General features: G+C 42.0%; 1 protein-coding gene across 2 annotated transcripts; it reads left to right on the plus strand.

Moving 5' to 3' along the window:
- Window positions 1-448: 448 nt before the first annotated feature.
- sptlc3 (serine palmitoyltransferase, long chain base subunit 3) lies at window positions 449-21,779 on the plus strand. 2 transcript variants are annotated; one of them, XM_041948026.1, is made up of 12 exons: window positions 449-661; window positions 2,695-2,886; window positions 3,856-4,010; window positions 4,906-5,054; window positions 9,357-9,481; window positions 11,137-11,230; window positions 13,322-13,427; window positions 14,721-14,940; window positions 17,341-17,467; window positions 19,350-19,485; window positions 20,682-20,811; window positions 20,951-21,778. In XM_041948026.1, exons 1-12 carry the CDS (start codon window positions 560-562, stop codon window positions 21,062-21,064), a joined length of 1,650 nt encoding a protein of 549 aa, XP_041803960.1. In that variant the 5' UTR covers window positions 449-559; the 3' UTR covers window positions 21,065-21,778. The 2 variants fall into 2 exon arrangements, with proteins under 2 accessions (XP_041803960.1, XP_041803961.1); XM_041948027.1 differs by having other exon boundaries at window positions 532-661; window positions 2,666-2,886; window positions 20,951-21,779.
- Window positions 21,780-22,222: the final 443 nt, after the last annotated feature.

Consider the following 22,222-nt stretch of genomic DNA (forward strand, 5'->3'; position numbering starts at 1 on the left):
TATTAAATATTCCATTCATGAATTGTTAATACAAATTCATTCATTTGTCACGCTTTACTGTTCCAGGTGGCCAAGATGGAGGAGAAAAATGTAAAGTAGGAACAAGGTTCAAGGTACAGTAGATGGAAATACACATACACATAGTACTAAAAACTCTATGTAAGTGCAGTTAATACAGTTAACATAAATATACTGAGTTACTTTTCACTCATGGAAAGGTGACAATCTAGAAAAGAAATTATATTTTAATCCTACATTATATTCAAAGAAAAAGGACGAGTTCAAACTAGACAGTGTGATGCATGAAGTCGGTCGTTTCCTTAATGCTCTGAAGTTTCATTATTCGATAAAGGGGAAGAGAGAGTTGGCACATCTAAACGATATCGAAACAGTGCGTTAACTGAAGTGAGACACGCGATGTTCAAACACACCAACAGATCACCAGAGGCTGAGCCACAGCAGCAGAAGGAGGAAGTCACCTTTCTGAGCTCAGTAAAGCTCACCGGTCATTACCTGAGAGCCAAGCAGAGCTGACAGTCGCTGCTGTGCTTACAGGAACATGGCAAGAACTGCGGCCAACGGCAACCTGAAACCACATTCGAACCGGAACGGACTGAAATGCGAAGATGTCAGGAAAAACGGCTATCACATCAAGACAGAGGTATGCCTGTCAGCGGCTGCATTTACTCACAGCAAACATGTGAACCAAATATTTCGTAAACATGCTTTAAGGTTCCCGAGTCGCGTATTTTACGACTTTCTCGGAGAGTTGTTTTCAATTTGGGCGGATGTTTTCATTAGGGCTCTTTACCTGAACCGGCTCAGTGACGTACACAAACTTTGTAACCCATAGAGACTGCTCACCTACTGAATATAACCCGCAAAAATCACATCAACACCGTACTTACGCTATGTGCGCGACATGCACGTCAAAGATAACTAATTGTGTCACTGTTTTCCAATCTCCTACAGCAGCTCTCAAGGCGCTAAAAGTTGTGCCAACTGTCATTTACAAGAGAGTTGTTTAATTAGTCTAAAAAGATCATTGTGGACAGCAATAAATGACCCCGCCCTGAAATTCTTCCCTTTTGCAAAAGCAGGTTTTCGTTGCCTTCCGGCTGAGTAGATGAACAGGTAGGGAGCAGTGACACTGTGCTTTTGTTGGTTAAATATCTGTCTGCAGTGTAGCCTTTGCGCAACTTTGACTAGTGAGTTTGTCAATAAAGTTGCCTGGTTTGTTGAAGGCAACTTAAAATGCGTTGCTCTGAATTCACGTGTATGCTATATATGTTGTTTTGTATCATATAATTAATAATTAACTCAAGCTGTAATAAAAACGCGGCGTCACTTGTAGCTGCTTCAGTCAGATAGTTCAACACCTTAGCTCCTGTTAATGTCTGACTGGCAAGTGTTGTATTAAATCAAAGCAACCCAGTCTGATATTTAGCTGAATTTAACTTACGTTACTTATGTTCTCCATGGTGTAACGTTATTTAAATTCCAGTAATAAACCATATTAGGTGTCCTCCATCTTGAATCCAAACCACAAGTCACTTAATGCATTTGATTGATTATAGTGCTAACCGTATGTTAGCATCCGTTTCTTTATGAAAACCAACAGTTAACTTAGCTAGCATTAATTGGTGAGGGTTACGTTATGTTCAGCGACACTTACCGTTGCTTGAAGATATTTCCACAATCCTCAAAGACTTTTCTGGACAAATGGATAAAGAAAAAAAATGTACATTCGATATCAACTGCTAAACCAAAACAAGAATGGCAGCCGGAAGTGTCATGTCTCCTTGGTGGCGCAGCTTCCTTTATCACGGCCTCCGCATTGATGCCATTTATATTTTCATAAGTGATAAAGAATTCATGTTTTTCTTTGGAGTCGGTCAAGTTTAAAAGTTATTTTCGGCCGCCATTTTGGGCTTTACTTGGGTTAAAATATCATTTATTATGCTGCGGCTGGATTTTTTTTCTACGGTAAATTATTAAATCAGATGACAGTTTATCTTGCTAATGGATGTTAGCTCTGAAACTCCTAGTCTCGAATAATAACAATAAGGGACAACCCCCCCTCATTAGAAATCAGCAGGGAATTATTTTGGGGAATTCTTCAGCAAGTTGCATCATTTCAGTAGTCTTAAATTATAATGGCAGCCGGGAATGTTGGCTAGCATTTTACCGCGCAATCTACCTTTCTGTAGCTTGAGTAATCATTTTTACATTTTAACATGTTGCGCTGGTTTATACTGTGATTTGTGCTTCCCAAAGCCTCACAACGGCATGCTCCCTTTAAACTGCTTTCAAACATGTTTTTATTTTAGCACATTTTAAAAAAAGCACAGCGTCATGAGCCCGTATTGGCTCTTCATCAAGTACAGTTATCAGTCATAATGGTTAATCTACACAAAATAAGAATGACCAAAATCAATCACATTTTTTGCACCTTTTTTTTTGTGTAGCACTACTATGGATAGTTTTCCATTTTTTCTTGCTTCAGTGTTGAATATTAGGCGTTAGTGACTTGCAAAAGTGCACCAGTAGGCCAGCCTGTCTCCTTTTTATTTTGGTTAATTGGTGTGTTACCTACGACTCTTTGTTTGAAATGGAGCCACTTTTATTCAAACGGTATTCTCTCTTGTCTTGTCTGCATTGTAAGACAGCTTATGTGGGCCTCTTGTTGTATAGAAAAATGGCCCAGGGACTGGTGTCGCCTCCAGGCAGCACAGGCAGGAGTCCTTTGAGCAGGCGCCCATCTACGTGGCTGTCATGACATACCTGGGCTTTGGCATTGTCACCCTGTTTGGCTACCTCAGAGATTTCCTCAGAGCCGTGGGCTTAGAGAAGTGCCACCTCGCCCAGGAAAGAGAGGAACAGAAGGTAGGTAGAACGTGCAATCAGCACAAACATAGGCATATTGTAGGCTTACACACACACTGTAGATACGCACATGCACCCAGGCAGTTGGAGAAGAGGAGCGTGTATGCCTTGGGTGTCAACACTTTTTGTTTCCCCCTAATTATTTCAATTTTTGCTCCTAAGCTCTCTCTCTGCCTTCTTCTTTCTTGTTTCTCTGCACCATATTGTTGCCATGGGTGAGACAGGACACCACAGAGAATATCTGTTGAAGACCTAATTAAATCTCAGAGGATTCAAGTTCTTTCTCTGTTACTGTGCTTCAGATTCCAGATAAGGCCTGAGCACTGCCGCATTAGAGCCAATGATTAACATAGATTTGATTTCTTCAATCCAGAAATCGTGGTTCAGATAAGTTGATAGCCGTTAATGTTTTTTTACTTGTGGCTCATATTTAAAAAAAAAAAATAACCATATTAAAACAAATGCCGTGACCGTGCTTTGTTGTTATGTTGATAAGGTGCTATGTCCATAGGCAGAGACAATAAAACACTCTCCAGGAGGAATAACCAGGCAGTTTGCCGCCTGTGTTACTCATTTACAGTATGGCGTAGACGGAAGAGGATCGTTACTCTATGTATACTCTGTCAGAATGATGGTTTCTTTGGATCAGACACACAGAGAGGATAATGAAGGCAATGGTCCAAATAATCTTGGTAAATAGCCCTGTTAGGGGACACAGGTGGACACAATATAGTGAACACCTGTGTGGTCTCACAGGGTTAGAGCATGAAACACATGAAAGTCATGTACTATATGGAGGAGTCCCTGCTTACCTGGCAGCCTAGATGGGAAATGGAATATATCTGGTGACAAAGCTAAAGCAAATCATGTTTGTCTACATTTAATCTCAGTTTGCAAACAGAAAATATCTGTGACATCCTGCTGCTGGCTCACTGTGAGCTTATTGAAAATGTTGCTCTTTGCTCTCAGGATTTCGTGTCACTGTATCAAGATTTTGAGAACTTTTACACTCGAAACCTGTACATGAGGGTACGAGACAACTGGAACCGTCCCGTCTGCAGCCTGCCTGGACCTGTCTTTGACCTGATGGAGAGGGTGTCCGATGACTACAACTGGACATTCAGGTACTGTAGTCCAAATATCTATGATAGTGTAGTGTAGATGACTCATAATCATATATATATACAAATGTTTTGACAGGCCAGTAATCACCTCTGTTCTGGAGCAAGAAACTACAACCAAAAGTTAATGGACTGGATCAAGTTTTTCCTCTTTGAGCTAATGGGGAAAGTCAGAAACCACATGGCTATGTGCCCTCAGCAAGGATGTATCAGTCATGAATCTTTCGGATATAGAGATGCCTCTGTGCTGCACAAGGACGTATATTCTATATGTTATATTATGAGTAGGAATGTGAACAGAGCCAGGGGGAGGGAATATGACATGATGAATTGGGAAAGGGGGGTAGGTGTGGATTGCATGTTTGAAGAGGTTTAATGTGACTGGAAAAAGCAGAAATGGGGCAGTATGCTTGTCTTTTGTGGTGACGTGCAGTAAATAGGTAAACATGTGGATGGGTTTTGTAGTGGTGTGCAGGTTTACATGAGCAGTGAGAAGAAGTAGGTCAGTTGATGAAATGGAGCAGTTCTCTATAATGCTCTCATACTCATGTATAATGATGAGGCTTGACACTCTTGACTGGCCATGTGATATCTAGTGTTTACCTCAACTTCTCTATTGAGTTACAAGCAGACTATAATATTATAGGCAGCAAAATCTCTTGATTCTAGCTAAAACAAGTATTTGATTATAAGTGTCTAAGGAAACAGGAATATCAAATGCTGCCTTCACACACAGTCTCTGCTGTTTACCATGATGAAGAAACAAGATTATGATTAGCAATTATGTGTAATTGAATGTCGATTACTTTTTATAGCATCTAATTAATTCTCTGAGAGTGTGTACGTGTAGAAAAAAAATAGAGAGGCTAAGTAATTCCTAATGTTTACATGCTTGCAGGTTAACCGGGAGGACATTACACAATGTCATCAACATGGGCTCTTACAACTACCTCGGTTTTGCTGAAAACAACGCTGATTTCCTGAAAACTGTGGCAGACAAAACACACCAGTATGGGGTTGGGGTTTGCAGCACAAGGCAGGAAATAGGTGAGTTTGTGGTCAGTGTGCAGTTGTGCAGAATTATTGTGTGGAACTTGTCCTCTTAAGATGGTTTGAAAACAGGAAATAATTGTATCTTATGCAAAAAATGTCCACTTCATAGTTCAGCTTTAAAGAGCAAATGTTAGTGTCTCTTACAGTTCTTACATGGGCATCTATTTTAAAAGTCTCTGGCAGACCCTGATGACACAGAATAGGTTTAATATCAAACTGGAAATAAAACTTCATCTCCCTCATCACATATGCCGTCATTTATCATCTTTCTCGTGAATTATACTGCCCGTGTGTTTAATTATCTTTCAGTGGCTGCAATGTTATATGAATTATTCACCCTTTGTTGAATTATGTACCATTTGGGCATAAGCTGAGATCATTACATACTGGTCCACATCGAGGAGTCAGGGAAATTATATCATAGTGGAATTTAACATTATGAAACACCCTGGACATTAGGCAGGATGCAAAGGGAATATGTGTGATGGAAGTGTTTGAACAGCACGGATCAGAAAGTGGGATTGTGGCTTCAGATGAATTTCAAATTGGTGTTTTATCTTCTGAACTTCAACCTGGCGTCTTATGATGTTTAAAGAAGCTGGGTGCGCCAGGATCACATGTTCCGGCATAGCAATATTGCAGCAGTGAAATTTGATGATCGGCCATTGGCTGTGTGTTTACTGGTCAAAACCATAAACATTATGGTGCTCGCTGAACAGGCCAGACTTTGCACAACTTTACTTGAGGAAAGTACTTCCTTTTCTCTCTGTCAATGATGTTTGGTTTATGGCACTTCTGACACCACTGTGCTGAATATCTACTGAGAGCAGGCTAGCAGAAAGTGAGCTGACATCGAGCTCAGGGCAGGTTGAGTCGCTGCGTAGCGCTGCATGATATCAGCAGTTTGACAAGAACAGAGAAAACCAGAGGAATTAAAGGGCACGTGATCTCTAGTTGTACGTACTGTATGTCACAGTGCAAGCATGAGCCCCTCCCAGACACACACACACATACTCCACACCATCCATTATTTATTCGTGTGATTTATTTATATGTTTATTTCTCTTTCAAAATGGGACTGTTTCTCCCTGGGTTTGTGATCTGCGTTTCAGCTGGCTCACCAAGAGGGTTAAGGAATAACAACCATTTCTCCCATGAGACCTTATTAAGCATCAATTATTAAAGACCCCAGTATCTCTGTAGTTAGAGTGACACCACAACCATCACCAGTATTTTAGTTCACAAGCAGCCATGTGTATTGGTGATACACAGAAAATCCTCTGCGTAAAAATTTTACCAGCACTCCATTTATTCCAGTGTTTCATCTCATCTCTCCTTCAGCATTATCTGACATTAAACACATTTAGAAACTACAGTTCAATGTTAAGCTTTTTTCTTATTGATGTGAATGTAGTTACAAAGTGCACTGACAGCACGCCCTGTGAATAAACAGACATGTCAAACATTCATGGATTTGTCCTAATGGATAGCTCACTGTTCCTGCTTTTCCTGCAATCATTAACATATAGTAAATGAGATAATGATGTCATTCAAATGAAGAAATGAACAAAATGAAGAAGAAATACTGAGTGAAGCAAGTATTTCACTATTATGTGTGCACTAATATACCAATGTAGAAGGGCTGTTTTACACGTTAAAACAAAGATGTAAATGCTGCACTTGTCTGTTGAGACTCCAGTTGAGGTTAGTGATAGAAATGATTAACTCTCCCTGGCTAGGTTTTTCTCGTCTTGTCATAAAGGCTTTGAAGAAAACCTGAGTCACAGGTTTACAATGAAAGAGTCTGATTTATCTTGGAGATTTGCAATCCCCATCTTTATTGTTTCTCCACAGTAATGCTTGTAAACCTGCTTGGAAATAGAGTCAACAAGGTTTGGCAGAAAGGTGTCATTCATGGGACAGCTGACCGAGCTCAATGAGATGCTTATGACCATGTAGGTATCGTTGTATTTCGGCTAGCTCAGGTAAGCAACGTGAATGAGCTCTAATAAGGATTCAGCTCTCTCTTACCTAAAGAGTATCCAGACCTAGAGCAGCGTTATGAGGTTAGCATATCAATAAGGAGGAAGGGCGTCTCTATGAAGCCACGGCTAAGCAAAATGTTCTATATAGAGAGCAAGTCTGATGCAGTCTGATCATAAAAGCTGAACATACCAGCAGGGGCCGTGAGCCTGAGTGGTTGAGGAAATGTATGAATCGATTTGACTTGGCGCAAGGCCTGATGGAAAGCACTGCATGGGAATCACCATAAAGACGGAGCTGCTTCTCTGTATTATGGTTTATACACATTTGTCGATACCCATTTTCCAGTCCTTCCTGAAACATTCAGTCTGTTTGAACTTTTTAATGCCTGCGCTCTGTGGTTACTGATTGTTATTGATTATGACTACAATGATGTGCAATTAATGCACCGTTTTCTTATGAGGATTGCCTTAATGATGACATCTGAAAATCATTTATTTACATCGCTGGTATTGACTGTAGTTGACTCTTGTAGTTTTCAAAGAACTAGATTCAAATATGCTTTAATAGACATTGTTTTACTGAGATTTTTACTGTATTTGATATAGTGATGTAGCTAATTTTGCCTTTACAGTAACAGTCTCTGAAATATTGAGAATGAATGGGGTGATATACTCAATTATTAATGCACTCATTAGCAGTTATTAGCTGCATCACTAATGTGTTGCAAGTATTTATAGAGTAACTTTTAAGGTATACAAAGCAGGTTGGCCCCTTCTCCCTGACTCAACAGAGTTTGCAGGCAGGCACCAAAATGTCTGCAAGTATGTATATGAAAACTTACAGCACTGAATTTACAGTTACAAAAATAAATGTACAAATTTTCACAACTACTACCAGCATTGAGCTCCAAAGATCAACTCACTAGGTCACTGTTAGGGCCTGCTGTGATAGCTGCCATTGCGTGTATGTTAGACAGAAAAAGAGCTCAAACATAGCACTAAAGACCTCAAGGGTTATTTTGTCAAACATCAATTTTTTTGCATTGGTTGATAGTAGGACTTAGTGTGTATGTACACTGCTTGTATGTACGTTGCAAGCTACTATTGTGGGAACGTTGCATTGTTGTAATGAAAGAGGCCATACTTTAGCAAGCTAACTAAGCTAACCACCGGCACCTCCCTGTCCAAGAGAAAACAGGCCACCTCTGCGGCACTCTTCATCCCCATCCTCTCCTTCTCTTCTTCATTTGCTGCATCGTTACACTTGTGTTTTTTTTTTTTGCCGCTGTGTAAGTCCAGACCTCTTCTGCACACTGGTACTGGCTGGGGGCTACAAACCCGCTGCCCAAACTTGCAACCCAGAAACATCCTAACCACAGCAAAATAAGAAGAGAATGCAGGCAGAGGGCAGAGTCTCTGCAGATAAAAACCCCACCCACACCTCTATCGGGTAATAAGTGATGATTGAGAAGGATTACTTTAGTATGAGTCACTATATTGGAAAATCTGGCGTAGTACTCCTTTAACTCGATAGTTTCATACCTAGTAGCTACTTCAGTAATGCTGTAGTAAGTGTAGAGTGTAATGAATGTATTGAACACATATGGTATTTTATATTTGCACCATATATATATATATATATATATATATATATATATATATATATATATATATATATATATATATATATATATATATATATATATATAACATTGCCCAGAACCAGCAGAAATATAATACACTATACAATATATGAACCTCTCTCTGCCTACCTCTCTCCCTGTAGCTCACAATTATAACAGTAATTCTTTTTATATTAGCTGACCACAAGCGCAATACTGAAAGCACCCCAGAGATACCCAAAAATGTAACTTTTATTGCACAAAATAGAAAACACCATGTCAGGTGACAGATTACAATTTGATCAATTTTCTGAATGAATTCTGGTCCCTGGACCTGTCACATTGGGTTGTATCAACTGCCTCAGTCCCAAAATGTGCTGCAGAACCATTTTAGACCTTGCACTTGCCTTGACACAAACAGGGTACTTGAACTAAATTACAAATTTACCACATCTTGAATCTTTATAAATCTCTTTAAAGCCCTAGAGAGAGAGCGAGGCGCTGACACCATGTGTGCTGGTAGTCCCGGCTTTCGCATGTTGCTCTCTTGCTTTTTATTCATCTCTTTCAAAACTTGTGATTGGATGACAAAGACCAGAAAACCCAGGGAGTAGAGGGCTGCCAGATAAACCAGCAGGCCTAGTGATCCTATTGGGGTGACTTATCCTTTTGTGATCTCTGTCTTGTAGGTAACCTGAGCATCCATGAAGAGCTGGAGCAACTTGTGGCCAGTTTCCTTGGAGTAGAGTCCTCCATGACTTTTGGGATGGGTTTCGCCACCAACTCAATGAACATACCCGCAATTGTTGGCAAGGTTTGTGATGCTCACTCTGTATATAGGAAATCCTACTCTTTATGGGTGTAATGTTGACAGCGCAGCAGAAATGAATCTAATTAGCCCTAGCTTTGTTCCTGTCTTGCATATGGCCTAAATTAATGAATAAACTAAACTCAGCTGCAAACAACTAACCCACCCCCATTAATTAAAATCATAATTAAACATTACAGTAGCCAGGAGGACAAGACTGTGGGCGTAGCTACTTTCAGACCTATAGACAAGGACGGGCAGGTTTTGTTAAGAGCACCACTCAAGGGTATGATTACCCACACTCTGGCCTGTCGGCACACCAGCTCGGCTCACATGGACAGCCATGGGTTACCAGGGGCAACACACAGCATGAATATCTGTGATTGGACTGGACAGGAGGAAGGGGAGGTTGACTGTTTAAGTGATGAGGACGGGGTCGTTTATGCAGACCAAGAGGTGTAGCAGCCCCTTAGGCTGCAGCCCCCACAGTAACCCTGCAGGGGCTGGGGGTCAACCCACACTGCCAACTCTATCCTACAGGGACAGGCTGTGCCAGGACAGGCCTTGCTGTGCAGGCAGAACTACATTAGAGTGACAGCTGCTGGTAGACCAGGGACCAGGCCAGCTGGACCCCAGGCCAAACCGAGGGTAATCTGTCAGTGAGACGGTGTCAACACACCCTCTACAAGAGTTCATTCAGACTAACGCAGTCAAATGCTTAGAGCTTCAGTGTTAAATATGCTAATGCACTGGAGAGAATTTCGAGAAACGGCTGAATTAATTTGCATGCCGATTTGTATGGAATATGAAGTACCATACATTATGAAAATTGTGGTGTGTCTATTTGTTGAAACTTCATTAAAAACTTGCAGTACATACAACTGTCATCATGCACAGAATCTAGGCAGAGGTGATTATGACTGAGGCATGGATGGGACAGGACAATAGGAATGGGTTGACATGTAATTGGCAAAGTGGATCATTTCACAGCAACAAGTATTATACAGTACATCCTCTGAGAACACAAACAACAAAACATATGCTGAAGTATGTTAAAAACAAGCAATTTCTCAGAAAATAAATAAAATCCTATAGGAGGATAGCACACACTGCTATGATTTTGATCCATGTATAATTTTACTGATAATATTTTTATGGTTTACAAGTTGCCACTAAATCCAAAACAGCATCACGTACTGTCTGTGCAAATTTGATCATCTTATCAGCGATAAATGATTCTTGCCTTATTGTCAGTGGAATGTACAGTACCAGTCAAAGGTTTGGACACCTTCTCATTCAGTGTTTTTCCTTTTTTGTAATTACTTTCCACATCATAGATTAATACCGAAAAATCGAAATTATGAAATGCCACATATTGAATCATTTAGTAAGCTAAACAAGTGGAAACGAAGCAAAATATGTTTTGTATTTTAGATTCTGCAGGGTAGCCAGCTTTTGCTTTGATGCACACTATTGGCATTCTCTCAGCCAGCTTCATGAGGTAGTGACCTGAAATGGCCTGGAAGGAGTTCCCATATATTGCTGGACTGTATATATAGGAGCATTGTGGAGTTTGTTTCTTTTTTAAGAGAGCAGGAACATGTGATTCAGCTATTACACGAGGAATTTGAATAAAATCTTTTCTCTCTGCTGATTTCCAGGGTTGTTTGATATTGAGCGATGAGCTCAATCACACATCTCTCATCTTAGGAGCCAGACTGTCAGGAGCGACTATCCGGGTGTTCAAACACAACAGTAAGTTCAGGAAGTCTCATTCGAACAGAAGTCACAGCGCCTCTGTTTTGCAACAACACAATACACAGCATTATGTAAATTATAAACAATGAGATCTCAATCAATTCAGTTTGCCAGCATCTTTGGTGCCTAGCGTCCTTTGCTCCTGCCAGTCAACATTGTTGATAGCACTGAGGTGTATTTTGCCATAGATTATCTGTTAATGATGGTTGAATTCCTGTTTGGCCGGCCACCGCTTCTCACAATATCCAGTTTTTCTTGCATTCATTCCAAACTGTTACTGCTGAGAAACGCACTACTTTCCGTGTGGTACAGGATTTGACTGGACAGACCTACTTAACATTCTGTGTTTGGAGCAGTTAATATAAAAGCTTTAATGAAATGGCTTCAGTTTACAGTCACCACTTTGTTTTATCCATCAGCAGCAGAGCAGCAAAACAGTTGTTTGTTTGTTTTTTTAATGAAAATGTCATCTCATTTAACAGTCTGTTCTCTATCATATTGTCAAATTACATACTGTCAATAGGTGACAAGGGAGAATTATTAAGCATGAATGATACAGCATTGCATGCATTGGAAACAGCCACTGCACTTTCAGGAGACAGGACAAATGAGCCAGTCCTCTGGCAGCAAATGTGTCCTGACAGGTACAAGCAGAGTCAGTTATGGGTCTTCCAAGCAGATCCCAGAGGCCTGTCTAAAGGCAAAGAGCCCTCAGGCACCTGAGTAGCTGACCCCTCCCTGCCTCTATACCTCTAGCACCAGACACTAATACTCTCTTTTATTAGTACAAGGCCCATATTTATTAAGAGGGCTATGCCTATTAACTTAGCCACAACAACAGATAAGCAATCCGTCTTGATATTTGAAAAATTTACTTGGTGTATCTTTAACACACATGAAGTTTTGCACCAGAGACAAGATGAACAGGTTTGTCCAGTCAGACTTGTATGTTTATAGTACGTAGTCACAGACAAAGGATGCTCCTTTTGAAGTTGAATTATTCTTTTAAATAATTCCATGTATTTATCGGAACGCAGCATTTGTGCACCCCGAGGGTCGATGCAAAGACAATAACACACTATGGATAGTCACACCTGTATGCACATGTCTTGTGTAGAGGCAGAAGAAGACTACCATCCTCCTCCACACTATCATGCCATATCTCTTATCAGGCCGTGGCTTATCTTTAAATCGGTGCTTAACTGTGAAATAATCTTTCCCGCATTCTTGTCTGTGCACACAGCAAGCTACTGTGGGTTGCTCCTTCACTGGCTTGTTCCCTCAGTGTTGATACTGATAATGTTACGTTTACTCTGCTCTATTGAGCTCCGGGAAGTGATTTTATCACAAGAGCATGTGCTGCCTCTTAAGTCAACTTGTGTTTGTGCTGAGGCAGCAATATTGATCATCTATGACAGATTATTAGCCATGACAGGTTTACTCCCTGCTCGGCTTGAAATTGGTTGGATTGCAGTGATACTGTGAATAATGCTCCTGATTAACTACAGCTATTCAATACTGCCATCTGCTGGTGTGCAGCAGAGTCAGAGTCACGGTTGCCTGTTATGATCTCTAAATGCCACAGGGAAATTCTTTCTGTGAAAATTTCAATCATAATTTTAAGCAACCATGCAGGCTGCACTGGCCAAACCCATACTTAGCTCAGTCAGTAATCCTTGCTGATACAAACTTTGCAGGTGTTCATTAGCATCAGACTGCAGTGGTATTTCCTGTATGTAGTTTGTGGAAGGTGTTTCTGGCAGATAAAATAGTGCCTCGTGTACTCTGTCAACTGCGCTGCCCTGTGGAAATTAGAACTTTTCTTACTGTTGTTTGCTTAGTTGGTGTTCCTTGCAAGGTGTGATTTGACACTCTATATGCTGTATATGTTCTGTACATATAGGTGTGCTTTCATAGTACAAGCCTAAACTACTATTGCAAACAATTTGACATGTTGAATTCTTTGTTTTTCCCATCAAAAAGGTTTGAATGTAGATAAAGTTATTGAGTACTTGTTTTTTCACTCTATTTTGCTCCCCCGTCTCCTGTGTGTGTGTGTGTGTGTGTGTGTGTGTGTGTTTGTGTCAGACATGCACAGTCTGGAGAAGATGCTAAGAGAGGCGGTTTGCTCAGGGCAGCCACGGACCCACAGGCCCTGGAGGAAGATCCTGATCATGGTGGAAGGCATCTATAGGTCAGCTGTCATTATACAACACACACACACACACACTTATTAGCGTAGCTGCTCTAGGCACATATCTTCCATCAGTTGTGTTGTTGTATCAATCTCTGTAAGTATGGGTGTGTGGGTAAGTATGAGCTTCCAGGTGGTCGGACTCAGGTAGGTTCATTTGTAACCAGAGAGCTTCTACTCTGTGTTTAGCAGTTACTGTAATAGTCACATTTTCAATTGCTTCCCTCTTTACCCTTGAATAATAGATAGTGTGTGTGTGTGTGTGTGTGTGTGTGTGTGTGTGTGTGTGTGTGTGTGTGTGTGTGTGTGGTTGGGCACCGTTTGATTACTGGAGAGAGGAGAAAGGTATTGTGTGTCTCTCCCGGCAGTGAGCTATCCCGAGTCTTAGTGACCCTCTCCATCTGCTCATTAGCTCCAAATCAAGGCCAAATGGAGCCACAGAGATTGAGTTGGCTACACCCCCAGCTCCAACTGTTTATCACGGCCATTTTCCTTTCTCCTTTCTTCCCCCTTTCTGCCCTCAGTCGCACCCTCCATACATCGGCCCTTCTGAACTGAAGCATGTTGTATTCAATGTGTTTATACTCAACATGTTATTTTTTCCTCAACACATTCAATCACAGTCAGTCAGCTGTGAAGTTTCCGTCATTGTTTTACGACAATCCTCTTATCAAATGAAGAGGAAAACCTTGAATGTGGAATTCAGTTGGTATTAATTATCTATTAGTTCCACAACAATGCTGTTAATTTGAGAGACAACTTAATTGCACATTACTGGACTGCTTTTATCAGACAGTAATGGCTAATATCAGGTTCAGACATTGCAGAAATGGAGCCTCTCTGTAACATCAAAAGGCTCGGATAAAGAGTCAGCAAGCTTCAGCTATATCCTGGGCGCCCCTTTGATGTCCACATCGGTCCTGGTGAAACCCTGTCTTATGTCATTTGGGCTGCAGACGTTGTCAGCCATAGCAAGGATAGCAGGTCTGGGATCGCTCTATTCCCCAGCCGTGCACTCACTCATGCTGTCTATTTGTAGCCTTAAAAGGCTCGCGTCAGAGGAGAGGAAGAGACGGGAGAGAGGTGGGAGTAAAGTGAAGGAGGCCGACAGAAAGATTCTTGGAAGATTGGAGCATGTCAAATTATGTAATATGCATTTAGAGGTCGGGGGCAGATTCTCTTCCTTTTAAACTTAATCACTTTAAGAGTTTGATCTATAATTGATGAAATGTGCGTGCCCTCGTTGTTCCTTGTGTAACTGTGTTCTTTTTTTGCGTGATTCTCTGTCTTTAGCATGGAGGGCTCCGTGGTGCGACTTCCTGAGATCGTCGCGCTGAAAAAGAAGTACAAAGCGTATCTGTACCTGGACGAGGCCCACAGTATCGGAGCGGTGGGACCATCAGGGAGGGGCGTGACCGAGCTGTTTGGCGTGAACCCAGCCGATGTGGACATGATGATGGGCACCTTCACCAAGAGCTTTGGGGCTGCTGGAGGCTATATCGCAGGGAAAAAGGTTCATGTGGCTCTTTGGCTTTCTTGTTTCAGCTTTCTCTGCTTTAATTTTATCATTTGTAGTTAATATTCATGTTTTAGATTTTCTTATAGTGAAAGTAATTGAACTTAATTTTCTTCCACACATTTATTATAAAGGTAAGGCTACTGAGAACACTATGTCACCTAAAGCCTTCTGGTTTTATTAGATAGCTGGCAGTAGAGAGGGAATAAATTTTCTGGGAGTCTGTTCCTGCACTAAAGGAACACTGCTGGGACCGATGAAGGACGCTGGCTTACCAGAACACCCCAGACTGGATATTGAGACAGCAACCTGTCCTGTCATGGCACTACAGCTAATAGCAAAGACAGTGCATTCCTTTTTTACTTGTATTTTTAAACCAAAAGAGCAGTGTGGTGTTCGCTCTGTCACTGTTTCCAGTTCCCTCTACACCCACCTGTATAAGACTGGACTAAACACAGCAGAAGACCCGTTGATTCTCCAGTCAGGCAGAAATTAGTCTCGTTGCTGTGCAAAAATCATCCTCCTGGACCCAAGCAGTGATAGATATATGTAGGTGGGATTAATCACACTGAAATAATTCCAACAGCCGTTACCATACTCAGAAAAATCAAATTACTGAGCTGAATTTCATTGTCAGTGCAACAACATTAATCCATTTAAACACATCATTAAAAGTATTTTCAAGTACTATTTTACCCAGGTCTGTTTTTAAAGGTGCATGCAACTCAATCATACACACTCCTTCACACCCCGCCTCCCTCGTAGCTCTCATGTGTCCAACAAATGTTCCCCAGGCTGTGACTCCGGGCCTCAGCAATTCCTTTTTACTCCATTAAAAAGTACACTTTAGTACATAACCACACCGCTTTTGTAGGAGTTGATTAGAAAGCAACAGAGGAAACGGCCATGTTGCTTGAATTAGGTATACAGAGAGGGAACCTTCCTGCCATTGCCTTCTGTTGGTTCAGCCCCGCTCTGCCGTAATAAGAAGGTAAAGCTGGCAGAGGGCCAGCCCCTTCTTGTGGCAGGCGTCAGAACTGCGCTCCAGATTTAACAGGATGACTTTTAACAAGCATGATGATGTTTGAAGTATGAGCACTCTGCCTTGTTTGACAGCTGGCTGTAGTAAACTCCACAAAGAAACAGGCAGGAAGAGAGAGAGAGAGCCTTTAGATTTGACGTATTTGTTATTGTGGTGAAATCCCCCAAATCCTCCATTCAGTGGATTCGGGTCAACCGACAAAAGACTCCGCAGATGTGTTCTGGAAAACAGTCATGTTATAGCTATTTTATGAGAGTACCAAAAATAAATACCCCAATAAATACACTGCAAGCTCCTCCTAAATCACTTCAACCTTGCATGAAGGAGGCTTTATTTATTAACCCTTTTCTCAAAACCTTGACTCCTCTGAAATTAGGGTATTAAATACATCCGTTGAACTCTGTAGAAGTGTGTGTGCTGTTCTGGCACCGCTCCTACTTTGCGGCACTGTGGACGTGTATTGCCACATCGGTATTGCGGCAACCGTGCGGCTGAGGAAACACTCTGAGCTGTCAGTCCATGCCGCAGATGCGAGATGGATTTCGGACATGTTCTCTTAACTGGTTTATCTTGGTCGCACCAAAATCCTGCGGGGCCCTAAAGCGGTGAAAATCCCCCGCCTTAAACAAAAACAGATGTCAGGTTGTTTCAAGGTTCTTATCCTGAATTTGAGCATTTCCCCTAAAATCCCTTCCCCTCGTGTGTGCGAGGAAGCCGCAGCCGCCGCCCAGTGGGGACAGATGGCGGTGAGTGGAAATGGTGGCCAGGACAGCATCTCCGGCTACGTGTCATCACCCCGCACCCGCTGGCCACCACTCAGCCACCGAGCAGCAGCCCACCACAGCTCCAGGCCCGCTCCCAGCCTCAGACCACTTACACACACACACACACGTGCTGTTGGGACCCATGACTGAATCAGTTTCCTGAAACCCTGCTCTTCTCCTGACAGCCACTTGCAGAATTAATCTCGTGCTGACATTTAGGAAAAATGAGCCCTGCAAGTCCTCATTGTGGCTCATTTCCGCTTGGGTTCTTTCTCAGAGAGAGCACTCTGGCTCTCTCAGAGTGGCGAGCAGGAAAGGATCTATAGCTTTTTACAGTCAAGATATTCGTCGTGACAGAGAAATGACTTGAGGTGTTTTGATTGATTGTCAGGTGTTGACTATACGTGAGCTCGCTCTAGTGGTGCTGAAATATAAGTGCAGGGCCACACTTCTGTTATATATAAGATCTGACATTAACCACTAATTAACATTAACATCACATTTTCTGAATGTTTTAATAAAGATAGATTGTAAACATACTGTATAGTCTCTCTGCTGACCATCTGTGTGACACTGTGTCCTACATTGCAGGAGCTGGTGGACTACCTGCGTAGTCATTCTCATAGTGCAGTGTACGCCTCGGCCATGTCCCCCCCTGTCACTGAGCAGATCATACGTGCCATGAAGTGCATCATGGGAAAAGATGGGAGCACAGAGGGTGAGTGTCCAAGCTCCTTCCAGCGAATGTCACCCTCAGTCTCAGCCTCGTTATCCGCATACTCGTCAAAACCCGACATTCCTTACACAGACAAATATTATGTCTGGCTTATAAAAATCTTTACACCTTTATATAATTTTTATGGAAACAATAGCAAACCAAATCCAGAGGACAGTACCAATGTTAACATTAGGAGTAAGTCCAGACCTGCAGGGAAAGACAAACAGCTGCTTGGTCAGAAAATGTGGTAGCAATTACAGGGGTCTGCAGTGGGAGAGAGAAGAGGGAGGACGTGCAGTCCCCGAGCACACGTGACCCCAACGTGGAGGAAATCATTTTCATGTGTGTGCTGCGAGGAACGCTGTACCTCTGAAAAGTTTCTGCTTTAATGGCATCCGACACAAGGGCAGGGAAGTAGTCATTACCAGACCAGTCGCAATACCGCCAAGCAATTCTTCCTGAGTTATTGTAGTTGTAGTTCTGGTTGTCGTTGTAATAAAAGGACTGCAGTGTTAATACATGTAATGCTGGGGGTAGTAGTGGTACAGTAAGTAAACAGCAGATGATTACACACTTTACTCAGATCTACAGGACTTGAAGTGTGCACCATAAGGCAAAAATAGGCAGCATGTAAACTGTGCGGCATGCAAGAACACACATGTCGGTCGTAGACTGCTGTAATGGGTTAATCACTCCAAGGACTAAAGCCTGGTGTCTTTTTGTTGAGGTATATAGTAGTTTCATGCAAGGGATGAGTAAGTTTCTCATCTGGCTCTGAACCAGACATGCTTTGCATCTGACGTAGCCCAGTGAAATAGCTGTTGAAAAATCAGTCTCGACCTGTCTTATAGAGGGGAGGGAACAGTGCAAACGGTGCAGTCTGTCAAAACATCAGCTCCAATGTCCATCACAGCACCATAAAAGCCCAGTGTGACAAGAAACGTCACATGCTCTTTGCATAAATGCACGATAAGCTTCTTCCTCTCAGTCTTCGTCTGTCCAACTCATCTTTCTCGCTGATGTTGAATTTCACACCTTTCACACCTTTCACACCAACAGCTCTGAAATCTGGAAAAACTCCGACAGACAGCAGCATCCACACATTCTCACCGGCTCACGTGATTTCTGTGCCTGGCAGCAGGTTTTTGACCTCCGCGCCCTCTATCTTAGCAGAGAGAGACAATTTGCAAAATGGGGCCTGTGCTTTTTGGCAGATGCCCGAATGTTATGGGGGGTTTTTTTCTCTCTCTCTTTGCTGAGATAAGGGGATTTAAAGTGCTCTCTTACGTCCCCATGAAAGAAGTGCCAATCTGTTTCCAGGTAATCAGAGGGAAACAGAACTGTGTTCCAAGGCTGGGCCATGTCAAACTCTGCCGCAGCCACGGCGCACCAGGCTCCCCAGTGATTCACCTCATTTGGAAACACAGGGGCTTATCAGGACAGACCACCTCTGCAGTCTTTCATTTCTTTTCTAATACATTTATCTGAAATACACGTGATACTAAGGCATTATTTGTATTCTGTTTCAGTCACGGCTACGCTCCAGCGGCGGGCCACAGTCACTCATTTTGCGCGAAATTCATTGTATCCAATTTGCAAACCCTCATTCTGGCAACGTGCGAGCGCATATACCAAAACTGAACCATCTGCTGCTGCAGCTGAGTTTGCAATCACGAGCAAGTTCATAGTGGAGGCTGGAATGGCCCAGATGGAGGTGCAGGACTCATGATGAGATGGCATTGCAAAGAACTCAAACTACATTAGCAACCACGGACAGGTGATGTCCCTCCCTGCAGGGGACAGTGGAAAGATGCGGGAGGAAATATCAATGAGACGCTGCTTTACTCATGTACATCTGGTGGTGTCCTTGTTTTAATTGGAGGCATTAGACGGGTCCGCCAACTGGCAGAGAACACCAGATACTTCAGGGCCAGACTGAAGGAGATGGGCTTCATCATCTACGGCAATGATGACTCACCTGTGGTTCCAATCCTGCTCTACATGCCAGGCAAAGTGGTGTAAGTACACTTAAACTCTCACCAAAACACGATTCATTGTGTGTAGACTAAATCTGAAACAGTAAATATCAATTTCACCATCCCTTGCTGTCACAAGCAATTTCAAGTCAGCTCGCTGTGTATCATCTTTAAGTGATTTGGACGGCTGCCATAGTAAACACTCTAAAGTTTCCATGAATCAGTAGTGTAGACTGCGTCTGTGCAGACTGGGTTTCTGTAACCACTTAAGAGGCAACATCAGGTATTGATTACGCATAACCCTGGATTGTTGTACTCAGGTATAATCAATTGAGTATAAAGTTGTCTTTCAATGCCAGTCACTATTAATATCCATGAAAAGGCCAATCCTGCCCAGTAATTGCAATAATCGATGCTGCTTCATATATTGCCACAATATCAACTTCTGTGTTAATTTATTGGGCATTTCAACAATTGTATGAAGTTATTGTATCAGTAGCTCTATATATTAAACCTATTTCTGGCCATTTACTTGTGAGCCTTTTTGGATTGCCATCATCTTAATGGCATATAGCATATGCTAACAAGCTGGTTTGAGCTTCTGCACGGAGCGCTGCACACACACCAGTAATCACCTAAAACACGCAGAACTGTAAACGTCTGCTGTGTCACATTCACTAAATCATTTTCAGAGCACGTTTTAAGGTTGGAATCCTCCAAACTGTCCACTTAGCCACAAAATGACGAGTTATTCACTGCCTCGTTAAAGTTTGAGCTCATCAGAGATTTGCTGCTTCCAGCCCTTCAAATTGTCAGTTATGTGCTCGTTTTAATTTTTCTCGCTTTGCAGAAATTATCACGTAATTAAGGATTTGGAGGGGCTGGAAGGAGCAACATTCCTCATGTGTTTTAATGCGAGGAGGCAAAGTGGCAAATTGATTCAGAGGTGGCTCGTGGGGTCACTGCAAATTTTGGAGGCTTCAAACCTTGTATGTGAGAAATGTGAGATAAGTTTGTTGTGCAGGTTTGTATTCGGTAGGTGACTGTTGATGCCAGATGCTGTTTTCCAGTCAATTGTACAAAAGCTGGTGTGGTGATCTGCTTTATGGACTTTATAGACTACTGCTGTCACTGTTCAGTAATTCTGAAAAGGCATGAACAGGGCAGTTTTTGTCGCTACAGTCAACAATACAGAATACTAAAACTGATATTTGTTCATGTTCTTTGCCGCTGATCAGGGCTTTTGCTCGAGAAATGCTAGAGAGGAAAATTGGAGTGGTGGTAGTCGGCTTTCCAGCCACGCCGATTAGCGAGGCCCGAGCTCGCTTCTGTCTGTCTGCAGCACACACCAGAGCCATGCTGGATGAGGTACACACACACACACACATACAAAAAACATTTACCAGCATGAAATTCCTCTCTGAGGCCTTAGAGGGTGTTTTTTTTTTTTTTTTTACCAGAATCAAACATATGCACACATGTTCTGATCCTTTTCCATCATCCGCAGGTGCTGCACCATCTGAACGAGGTGGGAGACGCTCTCTGTCTGAAGTTCTCACGGCAGAAATATTCCTCTCAGCCTGACCTCTCCGATGAGCCAGACTTTGAGCTGGACAGCTGATATGACCTTTGACACCTTCAATTCACAGTGTCAGATCTTAGTCTAAGTGTCCGTGCTGCAGCAGACCCATAAACACTCGACGTAGAGAAACGGCCACGTCTCCCAGCACAAGAGGGGCCAAATGTTTGGCTGCTGCCGCTTTTTATATGTTTGTATAACACTGTGATTTTACAGCACACCTATTTGTGCTTCTTAAGAAGAGCAACTATATGAACTCTTGAAATATTTCTGGATACATTTGTTTGTGAACACATACGTGAAATGACTGCACAAGAACTTCTGGATTAGTCCCGAACTCAAATACCCTGTAAAATATCTAGTTATTTGAAGTTTCATATTGAGACAAATCACATCCAGCTTCGAAGTTCAGTTTCTCTGCACTCACATTTGAAGTTAATTTTTTAGCTCAAAAGAGCCTTTCTACACAGTTACGCTATTTACTCATGTCTATATTTAGACGTTGAAAACTTTTTATGGAAGCATTTTTTGCTTCTTATAAATTAATGTCAGCCACCATTTATTAAAAATGCTGGTGGTAGTTATTATTAGAGCATTGTGTGAGGAGTCCCATTTAGGTCTTTAACATGAAGTAGTCGTTATAAGAAAGGGAAATGGCATTTGTAGTTTGAAATGTTCCCCTCTGGTGTACTGTTGTACTAACATTTTGAGTCTGCTGATTTCTATTTTTTTTTTTTTTAATAAAAGGCAAATGCTGTGTATGAAACCTTCCTGAATGTTTTTAGGAGTTGAAAGGTTGATTTACTGTCCAAATGCCAGGCTTCTAAATGTCCCGAACCTTCCCTTTGGAACTGCGTGCACTTCCTGACACACATTATGTATTTACACTACACACGCTCAACTGATGACGAAGACGCCTTTATGGTGTTCCAAAGTGAGCTGTTTTTATAAAAATGTCCTCAGTGTGACACCACTTTCATCTCCACTGTAAATGATAACCTTCCTGTAAATAATAGATCATGCAGCAATTACTTCTTTGACACGCAGTTAAATCTCAACAGCCCCCACGCTGAATAAAAAAGGTGTTATGGCTTGTTTTGTGGTGAGACTGCTCATATTCACCAAGTCTTAACAGCTTAATTGTTGATGTTGTGAAGACCTGCTGCTCTCGTTCACACACACACACACTGCGTGAGGGTT

This window comes from Chelmon rostratus, chromosome 11 (genome assembly GCF_017976325.1).
Source record: "Chelmon rostratus isolate fCheRos1 chromosome 11, fCheRos1.pri, whole genome shotgun sequence".
Taxonomy (NCBI): domain Eukaryota; kingdom Metazoa; phylum Chordata; class Actinopteri; order Chaetodontiformes; family Chaetodontidae; genus Chelmon; species Chelmon rostratus.